Below are 20,053 nucleotides of genomic sequence, written 5' to 3'. Positions count from 1 at the left end.
TCTCCAAAGAATAAGTGGGCAGGAGGGAGGCAGTCTGAGTGTATGTCCCTCCTGAAGAAACAGTTGCACAGTGGGAGAGAAGTCAGCCTCAAGGAGACAGAGATCATCAGATAGCTGCAAGCATGGGGACAGGAAGTGGGTGGGGGTATCACAGGGGGTCAGTGAAGGCTTAGAAAGTGGAGTTCAGGCAGAAGCTGTGGCTTCAGCTTCTCTTTCTGGGGTCTAACTGAAGGAGCCATGCAGTTCCCCTTCCGCATTACCCCAGCGTGGGCCCCAGAGATCAGAACTGCTATGGCTGGCACACAGGCCTCTGAGTTTCGTCTAGGGCTTCCCTGGATCTGGAGTATGGCATAAATGCCCAGTTTTCCTAGTGACAGCTGGAAGAAGAGGCAAGGCAAGAAAAGGTCCCCTCCTGGAAGCACTAAGGTTGGGAGAAACAATGAGGCAGGGGGTAGGAAGGGGATACAAAGAACTTGTGAAATTTTGAGGTTGGTGTGTGTGTGTGTGTGTGTGTGTGTGTGTGTGTGTACGTGTGTACACTGATGGTGCTGAAAGCCCATCTACAGAGACGGGGTTTGGGCTGCAGGGTCAGTGGTGCTTGGTTGTCACACCACACGCATTTATGACATGTCACATGTTCATGTGACATGAACCACACAGCCTAGTAGCATCAGTCCCAGAGCTCACCCCATGCTCGCTGCTCCCAGCTGCCCTAGGCACCCTGACATGCAAGTTCACACCTCTGGCCTGAAAATTTGGAAGTGGCCTCCAAGAGCCAGGGTGGATGTCTGAGTGTGAGAGGCAGCCACCAGTTTTGGGATACACATAGAACCTATGCTATCTGAGCAGGGGACTCTGCAAGTCGAAGCTGTTGATGTAGGCACCGTGCATGTGGAGGGCCAGGAAAGCATGTCAGAGAGGCGCTGTCTGTATGTCCTGTGAATCTGTGCTGGGCAAAGGGCTGAGTTCAGTGCCTGAAGGGACTTCTGCAGGATACAGCAGCATCTGCAGCAGTGCTGGGTCCGAGGAAGCTGCCAGCCCGAGTGTCTTAGCATTGGGATAGCCCAGGGTGGGCGGGAACATTGAGCCAGGGCCTATCATCTGGGCACATATTCCCTGGGCAGCCCAGCCCAATTGTGGTCACGCAGGGCCTTGTCCACTGTCCGGATGTAGCCATTGATCAAGTCCTTCATCTCCGGGGTGAAGGGCTCGGGGTCATGAGCGTGCCGGCCATGTCGCCGGAAGCTGCCCTCCTTGTTGTTCTCCACGCACAGCAGCCGCTCCTCGCTCACGGACACGTTGAGGAAGGCCACCATCTCCCGCAGAGTGGGCACCAGGCTGCGCCGCAGCTCCTCGTAATGCACCACTAGCAGCCGCTTCCCATACTTGAGCCAGTCCAGCACGTGAGAGGACCACCAGGATGCGTAGCTGTTGACGAAGTCTGGCCACTCTGGGGTAGAGGAGAGGAGGAGGGTAGGGTCAGGGCCCAATCTGGGAAGGACTCAAGACAATAAAGCTCAGGATTCCACAGCCCCCACCCCTACTCCCTGCATAGGGTCAGCTGGTCCAAGTTCCAGGCAGGAAGATCTTCTGGTGACTTCCTGTGAACAAAGGGTTCCTACCCAGCTGGGCTCAAAAATGCCCTGGGTCAGCCTGGGGATAGGGGCTTCAAGCCTACTTTCCCCAATTATTCTCTTAGAAATACACCAAGTCAAGAGGACTGTGGAGTTTGCATATAAAGAACCATTTGTCTCTTGTATGGACTATGAGTTCCTGACCTTTGGACAGTACTTGGGAGGGGACAGTTGCGGTTAAGCACAGTCTCAGGCTACAATGCAGAGACATGCAAGAGAGGTGGGAAACTATGGTAGAACTTGGCAGTGGTGACCTTCATTTACCTTCCCTGGTAGCTGCCAGAATCAGAAAACTAGGGCAGTATTCATTGAAAATACTCAGATGTCAAAGTCCAGACCCCCAATGTGAGTGTCTGGAAATGGGGCCTCAAGGGGTGATTAGCGATGGAAAAGGCGATGACAGCAGGGTCCCCTGTAATGGGATCAGTGCCCTTAAGAAAGACCTCATCTCTCCCTGCTTCATCTTTCCATAACTCCTGCTCTCTCCATATCCACATATTGGAGAAAGGCCATATGAGGATACAGAGACAGCTGCGAGCCAGGAAGACATTCATCACCAGAAATCAAACTGGCCCGCACCTTGATCGGGGATGTTCTGACCTCCAAAAGCGTGAGAAACAAATGATCACTGCTCTTCATGTAGTTTATGGTGATTGGTTCAAACAACCCAGGCTGACTACAGTACTGAGCTTGAGTGCTAACACTGCCACCTTCCTCCTAGACTGCATGCCCCATGGCTAGGCCCTTGGTGTCAACTGGAAAACAGGACTTCGAGGGGCTGCCATTTGGGGGCCTGACCTTTGGGATAAAGACTCCATGAGAGGTGGAAGGAGATGACATGTGAGTGCTCAGGATTCCATAGCCCCCACCCCTACTCCCTGCATAGGGTCAGCTGGTCCAAGTTCCAGGTCCAGGCATACATGTGGGATCTTGAGAACCTGACTCCTCTTGAAGTGTCAGCTTTTGCCTCCTGTTGTAAAGGAGGAAATTGGTCCTACAGTCGGAGGAGATGCAAACCTGGAGTCTCTAAATGCAAGGACTAGGGTCTTCCCAGAGCTCCTCCTGGAGGTGAGCAGGCATAGGAAAGGGGGTAGATCCTCCAGGGGCATTTCCTGACAATAAGTCATGTATCCCAGAAAACACCTGCTCAGAGACAGAGGAAAGGAGGAGTGGGCAAACCAGGCAGGGCAGAGAGACCCCAAGAGGATGGGCCTGAGACCCTGCCCAGGGTGCTGGTCCTGCATCTCCAGGGGTTTTCAAGCCACGATGATGATTCCTACCCCACCCCACTAGTCACTCATATCCACCTTTGCTCTTCCAGTTACGGTCAGCTGCATAGCCCAGGTGCCCGGCACATTTCCTGTTGAACTCGGCCACTAGCGATCTGTACGGGTTCCGGATCAGCAGGATGGCTGAGTCAAACATCTCAATCTCCCTCCTGCCACTCTCATGTGTCTTCACACAGATGGTGCGCCGGCTCCGCCAGTGGTCCTTCTCACCCTTAAACCCTGCCAGAGAGAAAGGACAGGTTCCCACTGGAAGAAGGTGCCATGGGCTCCCAGTGCAATGGCAGTGGACAGATGTGAATGAGAACCTGCATCCCAAAGGAAGCCAGAATTGGGGGGTATTGGAGAGACCATGGACACACAGTAGAGGTCACTGCAGTAGAAGGACCTAGAGAAGGTTGAGAGGAGCAGCCCGTATGGGACTGACCTCTGTCCCAGAGAGTGGGTAAGGACAATGTCTGTAAAAGAAAGAGACAAGGTACCTCCTCAGACCAGAAGACAAAAGGAAGAGGGCCTACACATGCCCCACTGCAGACAGTGGAGATGCATACCCTGGGGATTTTGATGGAGACTTGGTGAAAACATCACAAATAAACCCATGAATTAACCACTTGCGTCTAGCCAGTTGAGGAACCCAAGGCCCAAATGAGTAGGGAGCTTATCCAAACACTACAGTAACTGACCCAAGATTTCTCCACATGGATCTGTATAGCCTGGTGAGGTCCCCAGTTTCTACCTACCTTCCCACAGCAGGAGGAGGATTCCTATTATTTTTATTTTTATTTTTTTATTTGAATTCAGACTACTTTCTTGGAGTTGAAACAACACATCTATACAAGTAGCACTGTAGCACTGTCCTCCCTTTGTTCTTCGATTTGCTTGAGCGGGCACCAGTAATGTCTAACAATAAATTGTGAGACTTGTTGTTACTGTTTTTGGCATATCAAATACGTCATGGGTAGCTTTCCAGGCTTTGCCGTGCGGGAAAGATACTCTCTGTAGCTTCTCCGATAGGGGCTGAGGAATCGAACCCAGATCAGCCAAGGGCAAAGCCTTATCCGCTGTGCTATTGCTCAAGCCCAGATTCCTATTATTAAGGTCAAGAGATTAACCTCTGACTTTAGGGCTTGGACCTACAGCAAGTGCACAGATGAATTCCTACATGTCTATACATAGAATCTGCATGCTTCTCAGGGAAGACAGTGTGCTTGTTCTAGATAGAGAGATAGATAGATAGATAGGTAGACAGGGAGGGTAATTTAGGAGACCTTTCAGTCCATAAAGCTGGTGTCTGAGGTGGTATGCTGCCCCAGGCGGTGGGGCTCCTATATCTACTTTCTTGGAAGGAATTACAGTCATAAAAGCCCTTTACAAAGATGATGATTACCATATAGTAAGATCCTCAGATACGTAAGATAGGTATTTGACTAATAAATGTTGTTATTCTTTTTTTTTGTGATTAGAGGTTCTAAGAATGAATACTGTATTTGGAGGACAGTTGGTGCTCTCCGTCCACAAGGCTATTTATTAGCTCCCTAATCCTGAGGGTTTTTTTCCTCTTATTTCTCTTTTCTTAATCCTAGAGGTGTCCCTGCTTCAAGCCTGTTAAATAGGGGCAGTCCCAGCACTCATGTATAATTCAGAGCACAGGGCTTTATGGAAACAAAGAACAGGGGACCAACCATAGGGATGGAGCAAGATGTTACAAAGGGCTTCCTGGAAAGATGCCCCCTGAAGCTCATCTCTAGGCCACTGCCATGTAGCTTTGGGGACATCTGAATACATGCTCAGTTTACCTTGGCTCTATTCTTGATGGCTAGGAAACATGCATATCTACTGCACCTCCATTCTTGATGTTAGGAAACATGGATATCCACATCCAGCAGGGAGGGACTCTGATGCCTGGAAAATGCAAGCCACTTTGGAATCTGGAATTCTGGGTTCACTCACTGAAGCAACAAATGTTTCAAGCTCAACTCTGCCACTGGTCAAACAACAGAAGTCTGTTTTGACTCATTTTGTTAAATATCTGGGATGAATAGCTCAAACCACAGACTGTGTGAACCAGAAATCTAGTCTTTGCTAACCTGAGACCCAGGGCACCATTTATACCATTTTGGCTCATTTCAATGACAGCTGCTATTCTTTGTGATTTGGATCACAGATGTATATGATAGGTTTGATGTTCTGCCATTGGGGCTGCCTTAAGAATTTCACACTCATGCTTCACTGTGCTGAGGCCAGTAGTTATATCTAACCAGCTACACCTATGAAGCTCCAAGACACACTGGGTAAAGTGGGGCAGAGTATGCCAGCCCTTACACCTGTTATTGAAGCCTAATCCTGTCACTGATCACCTACTGTCATGTGGATCAATGTAGTTGCTCAACTAAGGCAAAGATCTTCCAGATGAACTGGAGGGTAACTGCAGTCTGGGCATAGTGCATACGTTTCAGGGCAGGAGACCAAGTCACAGGACCCTGGGCTTCATCTGTCACTTTCTTATGATGCCCAGACTCCCAAAGACTGTAGGGCTGGCTTATACAGACCATCTTAACCTGCCCTTTCCCTCCCCCTATCTGTGGATGATTCTAGAACTCACTTTGAAGTTCAGTAAGTCTCCATTTTCCCTAAGACCTTACTGAAACTATCAATCATCTTTTCCTAAGCCAAACTCTAGTGATGAAATCCAGAGAAAACACTGTAACACTTGACAACAGAAAAATATATTTCACCAAATTTAGATTCCACTTGACTTGTCTGAAGATTTTAGTTCATAAACAGCATGCAGACTCCAGACATTTAAGTGCATTTACTTGGCATAATGAGGCCTCTTATTTCTACAAGGCAAAGATTAGAAATCATAAAAACTCTTGAAGAATTTTGGACATTATTTTTTATATCAGCATTTGGATCAGCTACCCTTTGCCTCAAAATCAAATAAAGGAATAAATGAGCAGATGAAGTCAGTCCCACGTGACTATTGAGACCTGAAACTAAGACAAATTCGTAAATGTTGATAGAGAAGGTCTCCAACCTCTATTTTGACATAGGCACTGTTGGATATTAACCCTAAGTGTTTCAGGCTTCATCAGTGAATTGTCCCTTCTCCTCCCCACAGAGAAACTTACAGTGCTCTTCTGAGCATCCCTAATCCTCTGAGTTTATCTTTAACCTTTACTTTGCATTTTACTTCTCATTGTCACAATTCCCCAAGTCTGTCTTGGTTACTTACTAGCCAAAACTTTCTGGTAATTCTGGACTTTGTATTTGTGTAAATTACTTGCTTTTCTATTTCCCCCATAGCCTTTTCATATTTTACTATAAAGCCAGGTTCTTTGCTTAAACACAGAAAGACCGTTAATGCTATGTTCCTACTATTTGGGAGCTGATTGACTCTGAAATATGTCTACTCCTGGGCATCCATCATAATTACTTGACTCAGGCTTCAGTTGCTGTAGTTCCTAATGCCCAAAAGGGAGGTTCCACCATGGGATGGATGCAGGGCAAGTGGCAAAGCTACCTCGGCATTGAAATCGGACACTCTAGAAAGCATAAATGCATGGTCTTGATGCAAGCTGTTGTGACTTAAGAGACAGGACTCCCATGGGGAACAACATGCTGAACTGGCCTGAGGACTCAGTATGGGATTTATGGTAAAAAGTCTTTCTTGCCCTCAGAGCCCAGAAAACTACGTTTTGGAACTTATATCTCTTACTGTGTTTATCCAAATAACTGCAAGTAATAATAAGAAGTAAACTTAACTGTTTAATATGTATAACTAAAGGGAAAGAGAAAAGCAATATATATGTCCCTGGGAGACAGAGCATCTCCTTGAGTTAATCCCCACCAAAAGAATTGCTTCCACCCAATGCTTTACCTCTGTAAATGATCAATCACACCTACATACAGTCCTGGATCTCGACCCCCTTCAGATATTCTATAAGTATGCTAACAGCTCTACAATAAATGAGCCACTTTACCATCTATCTGTGGTCCCCCATCTCTATCTCTCTGCTGAAAAAGTCTTGGAGGTGGCTTTCAGTCACCAAACATGTTGCATGTCCTAACCCTCCACCCCATTTTGAACTCACAGGCACTTTCTCTTTTATTCCATGTACCTGGAGGCTCCTGGGAGCTTGTTAGACATGCCCAGTCCTAGGCCCATATCTGAACCCCTACATCAGACTCCCTTAAGTGTGCGTGGTCCAGCATATCACTGGATTCAACAAGGCCTCCAAGTATGTCTCAGGACCTGCTCCCGTGTCCCTGCAGCTCCATGGCAGAGGGGCCCAGGCCTCACAGCCTTGTTTACCTTTGTTGTAGAGTGTGCCATCAAAGTAGTAGCTCCCGGTGTAGAAGCCAGTGGCGTGCTCGATGAGGTGCCGTGCCCACGTGTTTCCAGCCCCTGGGAAGCTCGACAGTGCCACAAACACTTTGGATTTGGTGGGCAGGAACCTCCTGTCGGTGCAGCGAGTGTCTGCAAGCCCAGAAAACAAGATGGCTTAGTATTACCAACTGTGACGGTCACTACCAGACTCAGCACTGGTCCCCTCCCTAGGGACTGCTGACCCGCAGAGATGGGGGCCAAAGTGGGGCATGGCACTGTCATCGGGATCTCAGCTGCAGCAGCTGTGAGGCCCATGATGATGAGGCTTCCGGTATCCCAGTAAATGGTCAAGTGGGAATCATGTCTGGGGACAGTCAGTTCTGAGGGCCTCCGTGGCTGTAGCTGAACCCCTGGTTCCCAGAAAGGCAGAGAGAACTCCAGATTCTGAAGGCTGACGCAGGTCCCCACACACGGAACACCAACAGGGAACCAGATCAGGCAAATCCAGTCACATCCCCGCCTCATTGTCTGCCCCACCAGGCTACTGCCAGGCTAGTGCCAGATCACCTGCAATTAGGGGGAAGCCCTGAGCCCCAGGGCTATGAGGGGAGTGGTAGCACTGAATAAAGGTGAATGTCTCTCTCCTGTTAATCCCCTCACCCCTCACCACTTCCCACAAGTCGGTGGGGGGGTGGTGGTGGGGCAGGTGCTCAGACAAGGACAGGGGTTGGTTTGGCACAGCCTGGAAGTTCCCTGGTTCTCAGGCCCTTGGGCTGACTTAGCACTCACTTCCCGGCCTCCGCCTCATCCCTGGCCACTGCTCTCCTGCTCGACCCTGCTTCTCTGTTCTCTCTTAAATCACCTTCCTCCCCAGAAAGACACAGGGTGTCACCTTCCTCCCCAGAAAGACAAAGGGGAGGTAGGAGGTGCTGGGACCAGCCACCAGGTATGGCAGAGGCCTACCACTCAGCATATGCTGAGATGGTGCCATCCATTACTCTGGGTTTTTATGCAGTCACCCTCCCTGTGCCAGGATGGCACACACAGCCACAGCTGCCGTTTCCAAACCCTGGTAATTCTCCTGGTCAAAGACCCAATGCCACACCCAGTGGCGGTTGCAGGGGTGGGGTGACCCACCCGCAGGCAGGACTCACCTTGAACGGGCGTCTGGTAGACCTGGCAGTATTCTGCCAGTCTCTGGGCCTCTGGCTCCTGGCTGCACAGCACACCATCAACAGCATCCTGCAGGCTAAACTCGGGGGTTGGGTAAGCACAGTAGCACTCCCAGCCCCTGAGCACGGCCAAGGGAAACTCCTGTCAGGGAGGGAGAGAAAGAGAAGCAAAGAAGTGTCTCAGGTAGGAGCGAGGGCCAGGCTGGCTGGTGTTCAGCTCCAAACATGAGGGAGCCACAGGGCTAACATCCAGTCAGCGCCAGGCCAGGGGAGACCCAGCTTGGCTCGTAGCTCACAGGGGTGAGTGAAAAGTCAGTAGCCAGGATGTGGAGTGAGCTCCAGCAGGGGCGAGCCTTGTGCACACACCAGAAGCAGACCTAGACCTGGATATTCCTGAAGGTGGCCTGAGGGTTGAGTAGACAGACCTGCATGCCTCAAGCAGGGGATTGTAGGCATGAATATGGGAATAGGCAACTGGGAGTCAATGTGATACATCTTCTCCTGGCTGACTGTGTGCCTGACTGAGGTGTGGAGTCCTTGCTGGCTCTCCTGGCCAGCCACAGTGCTGCCAAGAGACTCACCCCATCCCAGGCGCTGGCTGGTACATTCCGGGACAGTTTCCCACAACCCTTTCTCTAAGGTGGGAGGTAAAGGGGATCCTCCATGTGCTCTATGTCCCAGGCGCTCCCAGATAACAGAGAAGTAATGCCAGGGTCAGGGGAGGGGAATTATCCTGAAATGTGTGTCAAGCTCCTTGCTCTCCTCTGGGGAGTTAGAGCCACACAGGACAGAGGCCTCACATGAATCCGAGGTGTTATACTAGCTGACCTCTGCCAGGTCACCTCCAGCATGGCAATGAACCCAAGTTCCACCATGGACAGTCACACAGTCCTCCTTACATGTTTGTTCTGGGGTCTCAGATGAGACGGGTACAAAGTGCCTGGCACCCCTTGATGCTTTCACAGAGCAATGGCCTCCCTTGGTCTTCTAGCCCTGAAGGGTATTCAAAGCATTCAGGGATCCCTCCCCCTCAGCTGTGGAATGTTGTCTCTTCACTGGGCTCTCCTGGGGACACTGGTCTCTGTTTCCCATCTGCCCCTCCCTGCATCTGCAGATAAGAGCCAGGTCTCTGGAGGGGGAGTGTGCTGAGAGTAATGAAGGAGTATGTGTGTGGGAGGCAGGCAGTGGGTGGGGAGAGCTTCTCAGTGCTTGGGGAAAATGCAGAAACCTTTTCATTTGGGGCTCAGAGCAAAACCTCATAAATAAATAAGAGAAAATCAGTACTGTTTTCTCAGCGTGGCTTGGCAAAGCCAAGGATCTTGGAGCAGTGCTCACAAGACAATAGATGGTACCCCTGTGTCCTGGCCAAGGGAGGGCAAGCACTGCTGGGTGGGGAGTGGGGAAGGAGATGAAGGGTCTGTTAGGAGGGGGCCAGGGGAAGAGCCGCTGGACTCAGCCCTGAGGCTAGGGTGATTCTTGGAAGCACAGGCCTGTTCTCTCCTCCATGTTCAGCAACCCCAGGACCATCTTTTCTGCCTCCCTCAAGCTTTAAGGCTCAGGGGCAGCTTTGTCTCTGCTGGGAATTTCACCAGGCCCATTTCACTTATCACTGAGATTTCACATGGGGCTGAAAAGATGCTGTCACTATTCTCAGATACACACCCCTCCATATCCCTACACACACCTACACACACACACACACACACACACTTTCTTATACACAGTGTTGCACAGAGGCGTGCCCCACACCCCATAGTCACATACGCACAACTGTTCACACACAATCTTGCAGCACTATCTACTTGCAGCACTCAGAGCTCCCTTTGGAACTGGATAAGTCTCAGATGCACTCAGTGGGGACATAAGCAAGGTAGGTTGCCTTAGGGAAGAATCCTAGTGTTTCCCTCTATAGATTGGACATATTCTATGAGACAGACTGTAGGCAGAATCCGAGGCTCTCTCCTCTCCCTGGCACTTGGGGTAGCTTCCCTTGGTATATGAGGGGCAGTGAGGATGGCATATCTATGTTTACATTTTTCCTGGAAAAGCCTTAAGAGGTAAATCTTCCCAAGGGCAGTTAAAGGGGTAGGTAGTGATTCTGGGTGTTCCTGGCCAGGGTTTTGTGTTCAGAGACCAGAAAAGAAGCACTGTGGAGTAAAGGAAGCACTAGCTTCAGAATCCAGCAGCACTGGACTCAAAGCCCTGTGCCAGTTAGACTTTATGATCGGAGGCAGTCTGGGCAGGCAAAGCCGCCTCCAGATCCTGATGCTTTTGTCTGTAACACGGGGGGCACCTCCATCTCACGGAGCCACTAGGTGGATGGAAAAGGCCCTGTGCAGTGTCCACAGAGTATGTTTCCCCTATTTCCTGATCTCTTAGATCTCTGACTACTCTCCTGACACTCAGCGTGTACCCGAGTGTTGCTTCCTAAAATTCCTCACTCTTTCCTCTTTCCCCAGGCCACCAAAGCTCAGAATGAAGCAAAGGCCTGAAGCTCCATTATTGGTTAGAACACCTGGGCTTTTTGTCTAGATAAAAGAAAAGAACAGCTTTAAAGATTCAGGGACATCAAAAGAGCCCTAACCCTGGCACCAGTCACGCCCTCCCAGGGTGCCCATCCTGTCTGGGCTGCAGTGCCCTCTCGCACTGGACTTCAGCTGCTGGAACCCCAAACTGTTTTTCATCCCCAATGGAAGGTCAGGTCACCAGTGGCTTTTGGAAGCACATTCTTTCAATTACTGCAAAGGAATCGCAAGAACCGCAGTCTCCAGGCTCAACCACAGCTGTTTATCCTTCGTCCACCACAAATGAGGTAGGTCTGGTCCTGCCTCATCCCAGACCCATACCTTCATCACAATGGGCATCAGAACTTGCAGCACCTGTCCTGTGGCATTCGCCAGTCTCCCTGATACTTCTGCAAACCCTGACTGTGCTAACCAACTAGATCCCTAAGGTGCATGAGCATTGGTAATGATCAAATCTTTAAGGCAATTACATGAAAATGGGGTCTTATCTCATAAGATGGATGTCCTTATAAGAAAATATTGAGACAGACACACAGACAGGGGTGCTCACCAGGCCACTTTGGGGCCTCTGTTTCTTAATGTTTTTTGGTTTTGTCTTTTGGGCCAAAAGGGATCACATAGGGTGTGGGGGATCACATGGGATATCTGGAATTAAACCAAGTTAGGCTGTGTGTAAGGCAAGTACCTAATTGCTATACTATCTCTTCAGCCCCACACCAGGACCTTTGTACTCACTTTTCGCCTCCCTTACAAGTCACCTTCTCCCAAAGACCTTCCGAATCTCTTCTACCTCACTGCAACTCCACTCCTGTCCTCACAGAGGTACCCTACTTTCTTGTTGGGTTTTCTCCTTTGTTTTGCTGAGTTAAAGCTTGCCACTGACTGTTCACTCAGTTGGATAAATGCATAAAAAGATTATGGCATTCCCCTTCACCTCATTCCTTGGCTCCTTCCTAGTCAGCCCTCCCAACCCCCAAGCAGCTATAATTCTGATTTCCACCATCAGTTAATTTGAGTTCTTCTAGAATGTCCTATGAACAGAATCACTGGGTACAAACCATATATACTTTTGTGTGTTTGGTTTCTTGCATTCAAGAATGTATTTGTTCAATCCACCCACATTGATGTAGATGGCATGCTAGTAGACTGTCCTCTTTTACTGATTTGAAATAATACCCAGTAGTGCTCAAGGGGTATTACCAGGGGACCACACAGTGCTGGGGATGTATGGCATGCACTCTAGAACTTTGAGTCATCTCCTGGCCCCAGATTATTCCCTTTCATGGTTGAGTAGTATTCCATGGGTGGCTATACCAACTGGCCACTAGAAATGGCCCAGGTAGAGGATACCTGATCCATTTCTGGTTTCTAGCCATGACAAATAAAGTTGTCATGGAATGTTCCACAAATGAATATTTTGAACTAGACAAGTATATAATAATTTTCATCTCATGACTAAATAGCTAAGGTTCTTGCTTCTATTTTTTTCTCCAATGATTCTATCACCATTTAGCCTATTTCACTTGTTCATCTGGTTAAATGTCGGCCTCTATCCATAAGCATGCAATCAAGAGTGTGAAGTAACTGGGATGTCCTGCTGCATCCAGAACAGTGTCCAGAACATGGTAGATGCCTAATAAATGTGTGCAAGGAATCTGTTCAATGAAATAAAGGGAATGAACATTCTTTCTAGATCCCAAGAGTCCAAAAAGCTGCTGAATATAGAGAATGAGTCTTTAGTTGTATTTGATTACTTGTGCCCTGTCTATAAATGAGTTCCAAAAGTCCGGTACCTCTAAGCAAATGCTCCCCAACACCAGGATCCCCAGATGAGAAAAAAAAACAGAGCACAGTAAGTCTCTCCACGTGGCTGTACCTCAGTGTCCCCACTGCAGGAATACCACAGTGTCGAGGCCTCATGATCCTCCATCCTATGGCTGGGGGAGGCTGGCCCCTTCAGTGACCCTGAACCTTTTCGCTTCCTTGAGTGGATTAAACTGTCAAGTTTCTGGGTGTTTGCAGCACAACGGGAGAGCTGCAGACAGTAAATGTGGTTTTATTTACAACATAACTGCTTCAGCAACATCACTGGCTTCTGAAAACACAGAACAATTTTCAGCCCTTTGGGGATTTCTAGGACATGATTTCCATAAAAATTAAATATTGATGATCTTCTCTCTGCCAACTTCTCTGCTCCCCCTTCCCCCACTTCAAGAGAGCGAGCGTGTGCGAGTATGTGAGCAAAGAGAGACAGAAAAAGGGGAAAAGATCAGAGGAGGCAAAGCAGGAAAAAAGCAAGAACCCAGCCGTGGGATTGTTTCAGTCAAATAAATGGGGGTGTGATAAAGACTGGCTGATACCTTATACACACAGTGTATAAAGCTGGACTCCTGAAACCTACACAGGATTGCATACCAATGGCAGATAAATATGGTTTCTGTCACAAATAAATGAGCAATAAAACCCAAAATCTAACCCCAAAAATGAGACAAGAGGGCATTAGCTCAGCCTATGTTTGAGGACAGGCTGGACACACACCAGCCTGATCCAGGGTTTCTGAGATCAGGCAGGGGCTTGGGCTAGGACTAGGCCTTTGGGGGTGGGGCTGTAACCCAGTGACAGGGAATGAGGGGCTATGCATTGTGCTGGGCAGAGAGCCATGGGCAAAGGTGTGGTTGTGGCTGGGGTGGGGGGTGGGGAGGCGGGGAGGCAGGTGTGAAAGAGAAGGATGCCTTGAAAAAAGCTGGCCATCTGGATCTCATGCTCCATTTTCCTTCCTCCTTCAACATTCTCTTGGGATCTCAAGTTTCACAGCCTAAAAGAAAGTCCAGAAGCCACAAATGTGGCTCAGTGGTAAAGTGCCTGCCTCCCTCCAACTTCTGGCCCCACAGAATAAATAAAGTTCAATGGAAAGAAAAACAAAAGAAAAACTTTAGAGATCAGAACTTCAGGTTTCAGGTGGATCAACTCATTGGCTGTCAAGGGTGGCTGGGAACCAGCCTGTCCTCTGGAAATGCAATCAAGGGCTTTGCCACACATTTCATAAATGTTTGTTCTACTCTGCTCCTTGGAAGCAAGCTTGAAAGGGATGGATTTTCATAGAACGCAGCAAACCAATTGGAAGAGGAGTTTTTAGAGCAGTTCCTGCCCCCAGGGCAGGTCCCTTGAACCAGGGGCAGATTTGTACCCTCAAGACACCAGGAGAAAGGAAGATGCCCACCTAGGTGGCTGCAGGGAGGGAAGAGGAAGTGACAGTGGTGCTTCAGGGGTAGATGGCAGATGGAATGGGAGCCCCTACACTGTTCCTGGAAATGCAAGCATGCCTCCCTCCATCTGGCACCCTGGAAATTGAGCACACTGGGGGCTGTATGGGGCAGGTGGTTTGGGGGGTGGAACCAACCTCAGGCTTGTCTTCAGGATTCCCTGGTTTTGCAGCCCATTTGTGTGGCTGTCCACAAACTCAGAGAATTATCTATGAGAGGGCCTTGCTTAGTGATGAAGAGTTTTGGAGCCAGGCAGGACTGAGTCCACAATGAGATGGACTAAATCTATATTCATACACCTGTGGGGACTTGAGGATGGAATGCAACACCAGTGAGGATGGAATGCAACACCAGACAGACATCGTGTGGCAGAGAGCAGATGACAGCAGTGGCTGTCAGTTGGGGAGGCTCAATGTAAGCAGTTGGGGAGGAGAGCCTGGGTTTTTCCTGAGAAGCTGCCTCTAGAGAGCTGCCTCAACTGTCAGAGTGTCTCCAGCGCATCCTGTGGCTCTTTGCAGACCAGGAAACCACACTATGACTCTTAAGGCAGTTTCTCTGACATCCCACACATGATAAAGGAAACAGGAAGATCAACAAGAATGACCACGAGAACCATCAACTGGAGTACCTGCTATGTGTAAGACATCCAGAGTGTAAACTCCCATGTCCACAGCACCCCTGTCTTCCTCGAAGTCTGCTGAGATAATTCCACCTCCACCAATCACACTGGGCCCATTGGGGATCCTAAGGTTTTGAGTTATGTGAATTGGCCAGAATTATCTAGCAAGAAAGGAGCAGATGACCCTGAAATCACCTCTAGAATATCTTTAGGGAAATCGCTACTTAAAAATGGGCTAAAACTTTTTAAAAGTGCACATATACTTGGCTTCAGCAAGTTCATGTTTGGCAAGACAGCCCAAGGGAATTATGGACACACTCAAAGGTTTACTTGCAAAGATGTTCATGGCAGACTACTGAAATGTTCAACAGTAGATAGGATGCCATTTTGGAGGACATAACAGAAAAGCCCACATGGTATGTAATGAAAAAATAAAAAAAGGAAACAAGGGACAGGAGAGAGAGAGAAGAGCAGGCAGGAAACTTGTCTTGCATGCAGCTGACCCAGGTTCAATTCCTAGGACCCATATGGTCCTCTGAGCAGGCTAAGAGTGATCTCTGAGGGCAGAGCCAGGAGTGAGCCCTGAGCACAGCTGGATATGGCCCCCAAACAACAAAAACAAACAAAGAAAAAAGGGAACAGACAAAAGGGAAAGCACAATTTAAAAAATTCTGGGGCCATAGTACAGAGATACAGTACATTGTGTGTGTGTGTGTGGGGGGGGTGTTAAGGCACATGTTTTACATGAGACTAAGCCCAGGTCAATCACTGATAGCACATCCCCTAAGCATCATCAGGTACCGTTTTAAAAGCCCTGAGCATCACTGGGGGCAATCCCTACAGCACCACACATTGAAATACTATTAACAGGTTCATTTCAGAATATTAACAGAGCTCCAAAGTCACTGTATCAGTCACCTATTGCAGTATTTTGCCTATGGGGAGAATTACTCATGCCAAAGCACTAAACCACAAAACCCAGACTCCCACAGAACCAACCCTTGGCAAAGATGAATATCCTGCACCCCATGGTGACACCAGAACCACCAAGATGGAATGCACCTATCAGGATCCTGGTGGATTTAGCAGGAGCAGCTGCTAGCAGAGAACAAACACTGATGCATGCCCTTCCCTTTCACAGGCAGCAGGGCTAGTACTAGTACTCAAGGGCCGAAAGAAAAACCTTGGAAGAAATGTCAATGGGGGGCAGGAGGGCATTCAAGTGACTGATTTTTTGAATGAAGAACTAAACATGCTCCCAAAGGACTAAAGGATAGGAAAAAAGGGCAACACCCCTCCCCCTCCTTCCTCATCTCTCAGTTCCCACTAGCAGCTGCTGGGAGAGCAAAACCTCTGATCACACTGCACAGGAGCTGGCATCGCTGCTCACCTCAGGAATCTATTTGCAGATGGTGTTAGATTTCACTCATCAGCCCCACCGCAGGGACGGCACTCCCACAAACAGTGTATCTGCTCTCACGCAAATATCAAAATTAATTACCCCAGATCTGAACGCGTAGCAATGCAAATATCTAAGCACCCCCTCTGATCATTCTCACCTTCCCTCCAAATGAAGGAGGTGATAACATCTTGAGTGCTGTGAATGAGCAGTTTTCCTTCCATCTTCACTACAATCGCAGAAAATGAGACAAGATCATTTTACTGTGTTTAAAAACACATTACATCGGTCAAGTCCCTCTTGCTGGCATAGAATCAGTTCAGTAAGATGCAGATATTGCCCCAAATGTTCTTTTACTCTCAAACTACACTCTTGAAGCTCCCCAAATTCATTGTAACTAACAAAAAGCAGCAGAGATTTCTCTCTGAGGCCAGGAGTAAACCTCAGAGGATGCTTGAAACTGGGATGCCACAAGCAGCCCAACCCCTCCCTCCCTGTTTCCAAGTCCCAGTCCCTACACCTGCTGTTCTAGCTTCACTGCCCAACCAGTCCTAATTAAGCCCAGAGAGCCCCTCTCCCCCAGATTTAGCTCTGCCCATTTAACACTGAAAGTGAGCATTGCCCATCATAAAAATCTTTGAAAACATTTTCAATGGCTGCAGTACAGTCCACCACATGGCCCTGGCATGATATATGTAACCATTCCTGCACCACAGGACATTTGCACTTGTTTCTCAGCCAAATTGGGAAAAAAAGATGTTCCTGGGGCGGCCTGCCACCTCGGTGCCACTGGCCTGCTGGAGAGGAAGTGCTTGGCACTTTGGGGCAGTGAAACAAGGCCAGACATCCCAGACTCGCTGTCTCCTCTCACTCACACCCTCCAAGCTCAGGAGAGGAGCGCGAAGGCCATTTATGGATACAGCTCCAAGCCCCTGACAACCTGGGTGAGGTAAACTTCCAACCGAGCTCATGTCCAGCTGACCACAGGGGAGGCCTTATTGGTACGTAGTGGGTAGAGGCTGCCAATAACTCCCCTGCACAGGCCAACCAGAAGGAAGACCCCACAGATCCCCAGATGCCAACAGTTGCCAGGCTCTGGAGGGAAGTACAGCTCGGACAGGCTCTGCCCAGGAGCCCCTAAGCTAAAAGTTGACTCATGAAAGCCCAGAAAGCGGAAGTACCATCACTCCCACAAGCTCAGGGTAAGGGAGAGGCTAGCCAGGAAAGCAAGTGTCCTGTGCAGAAAGGTGGTTAGTGGCTTGATCAGGATCAGGCCATCTAGGGATAATCCTTGCTTGATCTGAATATCTCAACTCCAGAGCCAACTCACTGGGCAACATCCAGGCATCCAGGAGGCACCTCTGAGGGTGGTTCTGTAGGCTGCGACTTCCCAAAAGGACCCACACAGAACATCTCATTCCTCCTAATGCCCTAGAGAAGCCTGCCATGCAATCAGCAGTTCCCTCAAACCAACTCCAAAGTCTTGACTTTGGGGATGGCACTGCAGACCCTTTACAATTAGTCACCACCCCCTTTCATACCACACTCTGCAGAAGTCACTCTCTTACCACCTCCTCCCAGCCAAGCAATTGCCTTTCCCTATGATGCAATACTCACACAGCTGCCAGCACCCCCAGATATAACTAATTCCAAGAGCCTCAATCCTCCTTCCAAGCATCCCTCTAACTCTTCTTCCCAATCTTGCACTAGGCACTGATCCTACTCTTCTGAGTGAGTCACCCCAGTCATTTCTCTCCCAATTCAGAGCTTGACCTCAGGAGTGGTGGGCCAGGTCTCCCCCATTGTTGTGTTCTGCTAGCATCTATCCCAGGTATCAGCATTTGTGTTTGGCCACAACACACTAAATGTGTCCTACCAAGATCCACCTTCCACTAGAAATCTGGAAACATCGCCACTCCTCACAGCTGCATGGGCATGGTATCTAAACAATAGGACTCCAAGAAGTACCCACCTACCTCCCTGGCTCATCTGACAATACAGAGAAGGCCAGGAAAGATAAGCCATGGGCCCAGAGCCCAGTGCCTGAGTGTGCTGAGAGCAGAGGCCACTTCTAAGAACCTTGGATGCCCTTTTGATGTGGCTCCCACCTGAGCAATTCACAGCAGCATCAGTTAGAGCAGAGCAGGTAACCTGTCCTTGAAACATATTGCTAAGGGAGGCATAAAAGGTGAAAAAATGGTGTAAGATATCAAGAAATCTGTTGGCACATGCTCCAACATGATATTGAAGCAATCTGGACTTGTGCCATATATAAGGAAAAGGCTGTAAGTTGAACGGTTTTAAATCTTTAAATCTAAGTAGTTATATAGATTTCCCAGGAAGAGGTGTCCTAGAACATGAAGACATCTACCAGAAACTTCCAGGAGTGCCCACCTCCCCCCCACTCCCTGCCCATGATAAAGAAGAGTCACCAGCCCATGTTCCTTTCATATTGCTAGTGGGGGTGATTAATATCCCCACTGCCAAGTTGACCATGATGACAAAGGTATACAGTAGGGTAAAGTCAAGAGATTTTAGCTGCAGAATCTCATCATCCCCAATTGATGGCCCTGCAAAGATGGTCATCTGTTGTGGTGTCTGTAAAAGCAAGAGACTAGGAACAACCTAAATGCTTGCTGGCAAGTGACTGGTTAAATAAATGACAAGGTAAGGATTAAGGGAATGGAAAGCACTTTCTGTGGCCTGTCCAGCAATATGCTCAGAAAGACTGTCAGGGCAGAGAGCACAGGCAGGGTGGTGGGGAGCTGAAAGAAGAGACAGTGGGGAGGGAAACTCCCTCGTGCACCCGTCTGGGTCTTCTGTCTGTGCTCCTGTATGCTGATTACCTACTTTAGATCCCTAAACAACAATAAGGGACATGGCTGTATGCTGCGATGCTCTCTGCTCCTGCTTCTTCTCATCTGCCTTGTCACTCTCTTCTCCCTAACTGGGGACACCAAATTGTACCCAAGTCACACCAAACTGCAGTAGGAAAAGCACGGGCAGGGTGTGTAGTCTGGGTGCTGCCAGTTTCTCTCCACCTGCCAGGGACCTCAGCTCTGCAGACCTGCTGGCTCTTTCTTGCAAGGTACAGGGAGGAGAGCCCCTCCCATGGCTGGGCAGAACAGCAAGGGTGGAAGCACAAATGGCCAGGAAACCCCTGCAGGGCACTCAGCATGTAGGAGGAGGCGGCTGGGCTACAGTCTGCACCCGGTCAACCCAGTTCCTCTCACCCCTGATAGGTTTCTCCAGGGAACTTCTCTGAACTATGGGGGCAGGAAGCCCCCAGAGTGACTGGTTTTCTGGCACACACCAGCGAAACCAGCAGCTGGTGGGGTCCCACAGTCTCTACCCTCAGCTCTGCTCCAGATGAGGCGAGGGAGGGGCAGGACTTCCAGCTCCAGTATCTGAGCTTGACAAACAGCCTTTCATTTCTGCACTGTGTCTCGTGTGAGCCCTGACACTTCAGATGCCCTTGGCAGTGACTTCAGAAATGCTGGGCAAGCAAGAGACATGCTTCAAAGGTTGCATGTGAATCTGGTTGTCACTCCCCACCCAAAATCCTCATCAGAAAGAGGAGGGGCAGCTCCCAGGGTAAGTGGGGGACATGGTAGACCAGAGGAGGGTGGGGTCCTCTATGCCCTCCCATGGGCACTTTCACCAAAGCATATCTCTCCTGTGCCCTTCTAACCACCATCCGTTAATGGCGTTAGACCCAGTTGGACTCCTGGCTCCCCACTTACTGCTGTGGGATGAATAAGGGTGCTGTATCAGCAAATGCTGAAGCCACCCCCAGGGGCAGATTATTGAGGTTCTCTCAGTTTC

At 49.2% G+C, this 20,053-nt stretch overlaps 1 protein-coding gene across 1 annotated transcript in view; it reads right to left on the bottom strand.

Annotated features, from left to right (window-relative positions):
- Positions 1 to 645: 645 nt before the first annotated feature.
- The window catches only part of WSCD1 (WSC domain containing 1), a 33,581-nt gene continuing 14,173 nt past the window's right edge, over positions 646 to 20,053 (bottom strand). Inside the window, exons 5-8 of the mRNA XM_056127084.1 lie at positions 8,405 to 8,564; positions 7,236 to 7,400; positions 2,942 to 3,142; positions 646 to 1,450 (exon numbers count right to left, since the gene is read on the bottom strand). Coding sequence (XP_055983059.1) covers positions 1,098 to 1,450; positions 2,942 to 3,142; positions 7,236 to 7,400; positions 8,405 to 8,564 — 879 coding nt within the window. The 3' untranslated portion in view covers positions 646 to 1,097. The remainder of the gene's footprint in view (positions 1,451 to 2,941; positions 3,143 to 7,235; positions 7,401 to 8,404; positions 8,565 to 20,053) is intronic.

Source organism: Sorex fumeus, unplaced genomic scaffold (assembly GCF_029834395.1).
Source record: "Sorex fumeus unplaced genomic scaffold, SorFum_2.1 ptg000063l, whole genome shotgun sequence".
NCBI lineage: Eukaryota > Metazoa > Chordata > Mammalia > Eulipotyphla > Soricidae > Sorex > Sorex fumeus.
This window is presented reverse-complemented; position numbering and strand designations above follow the sequence as displayed.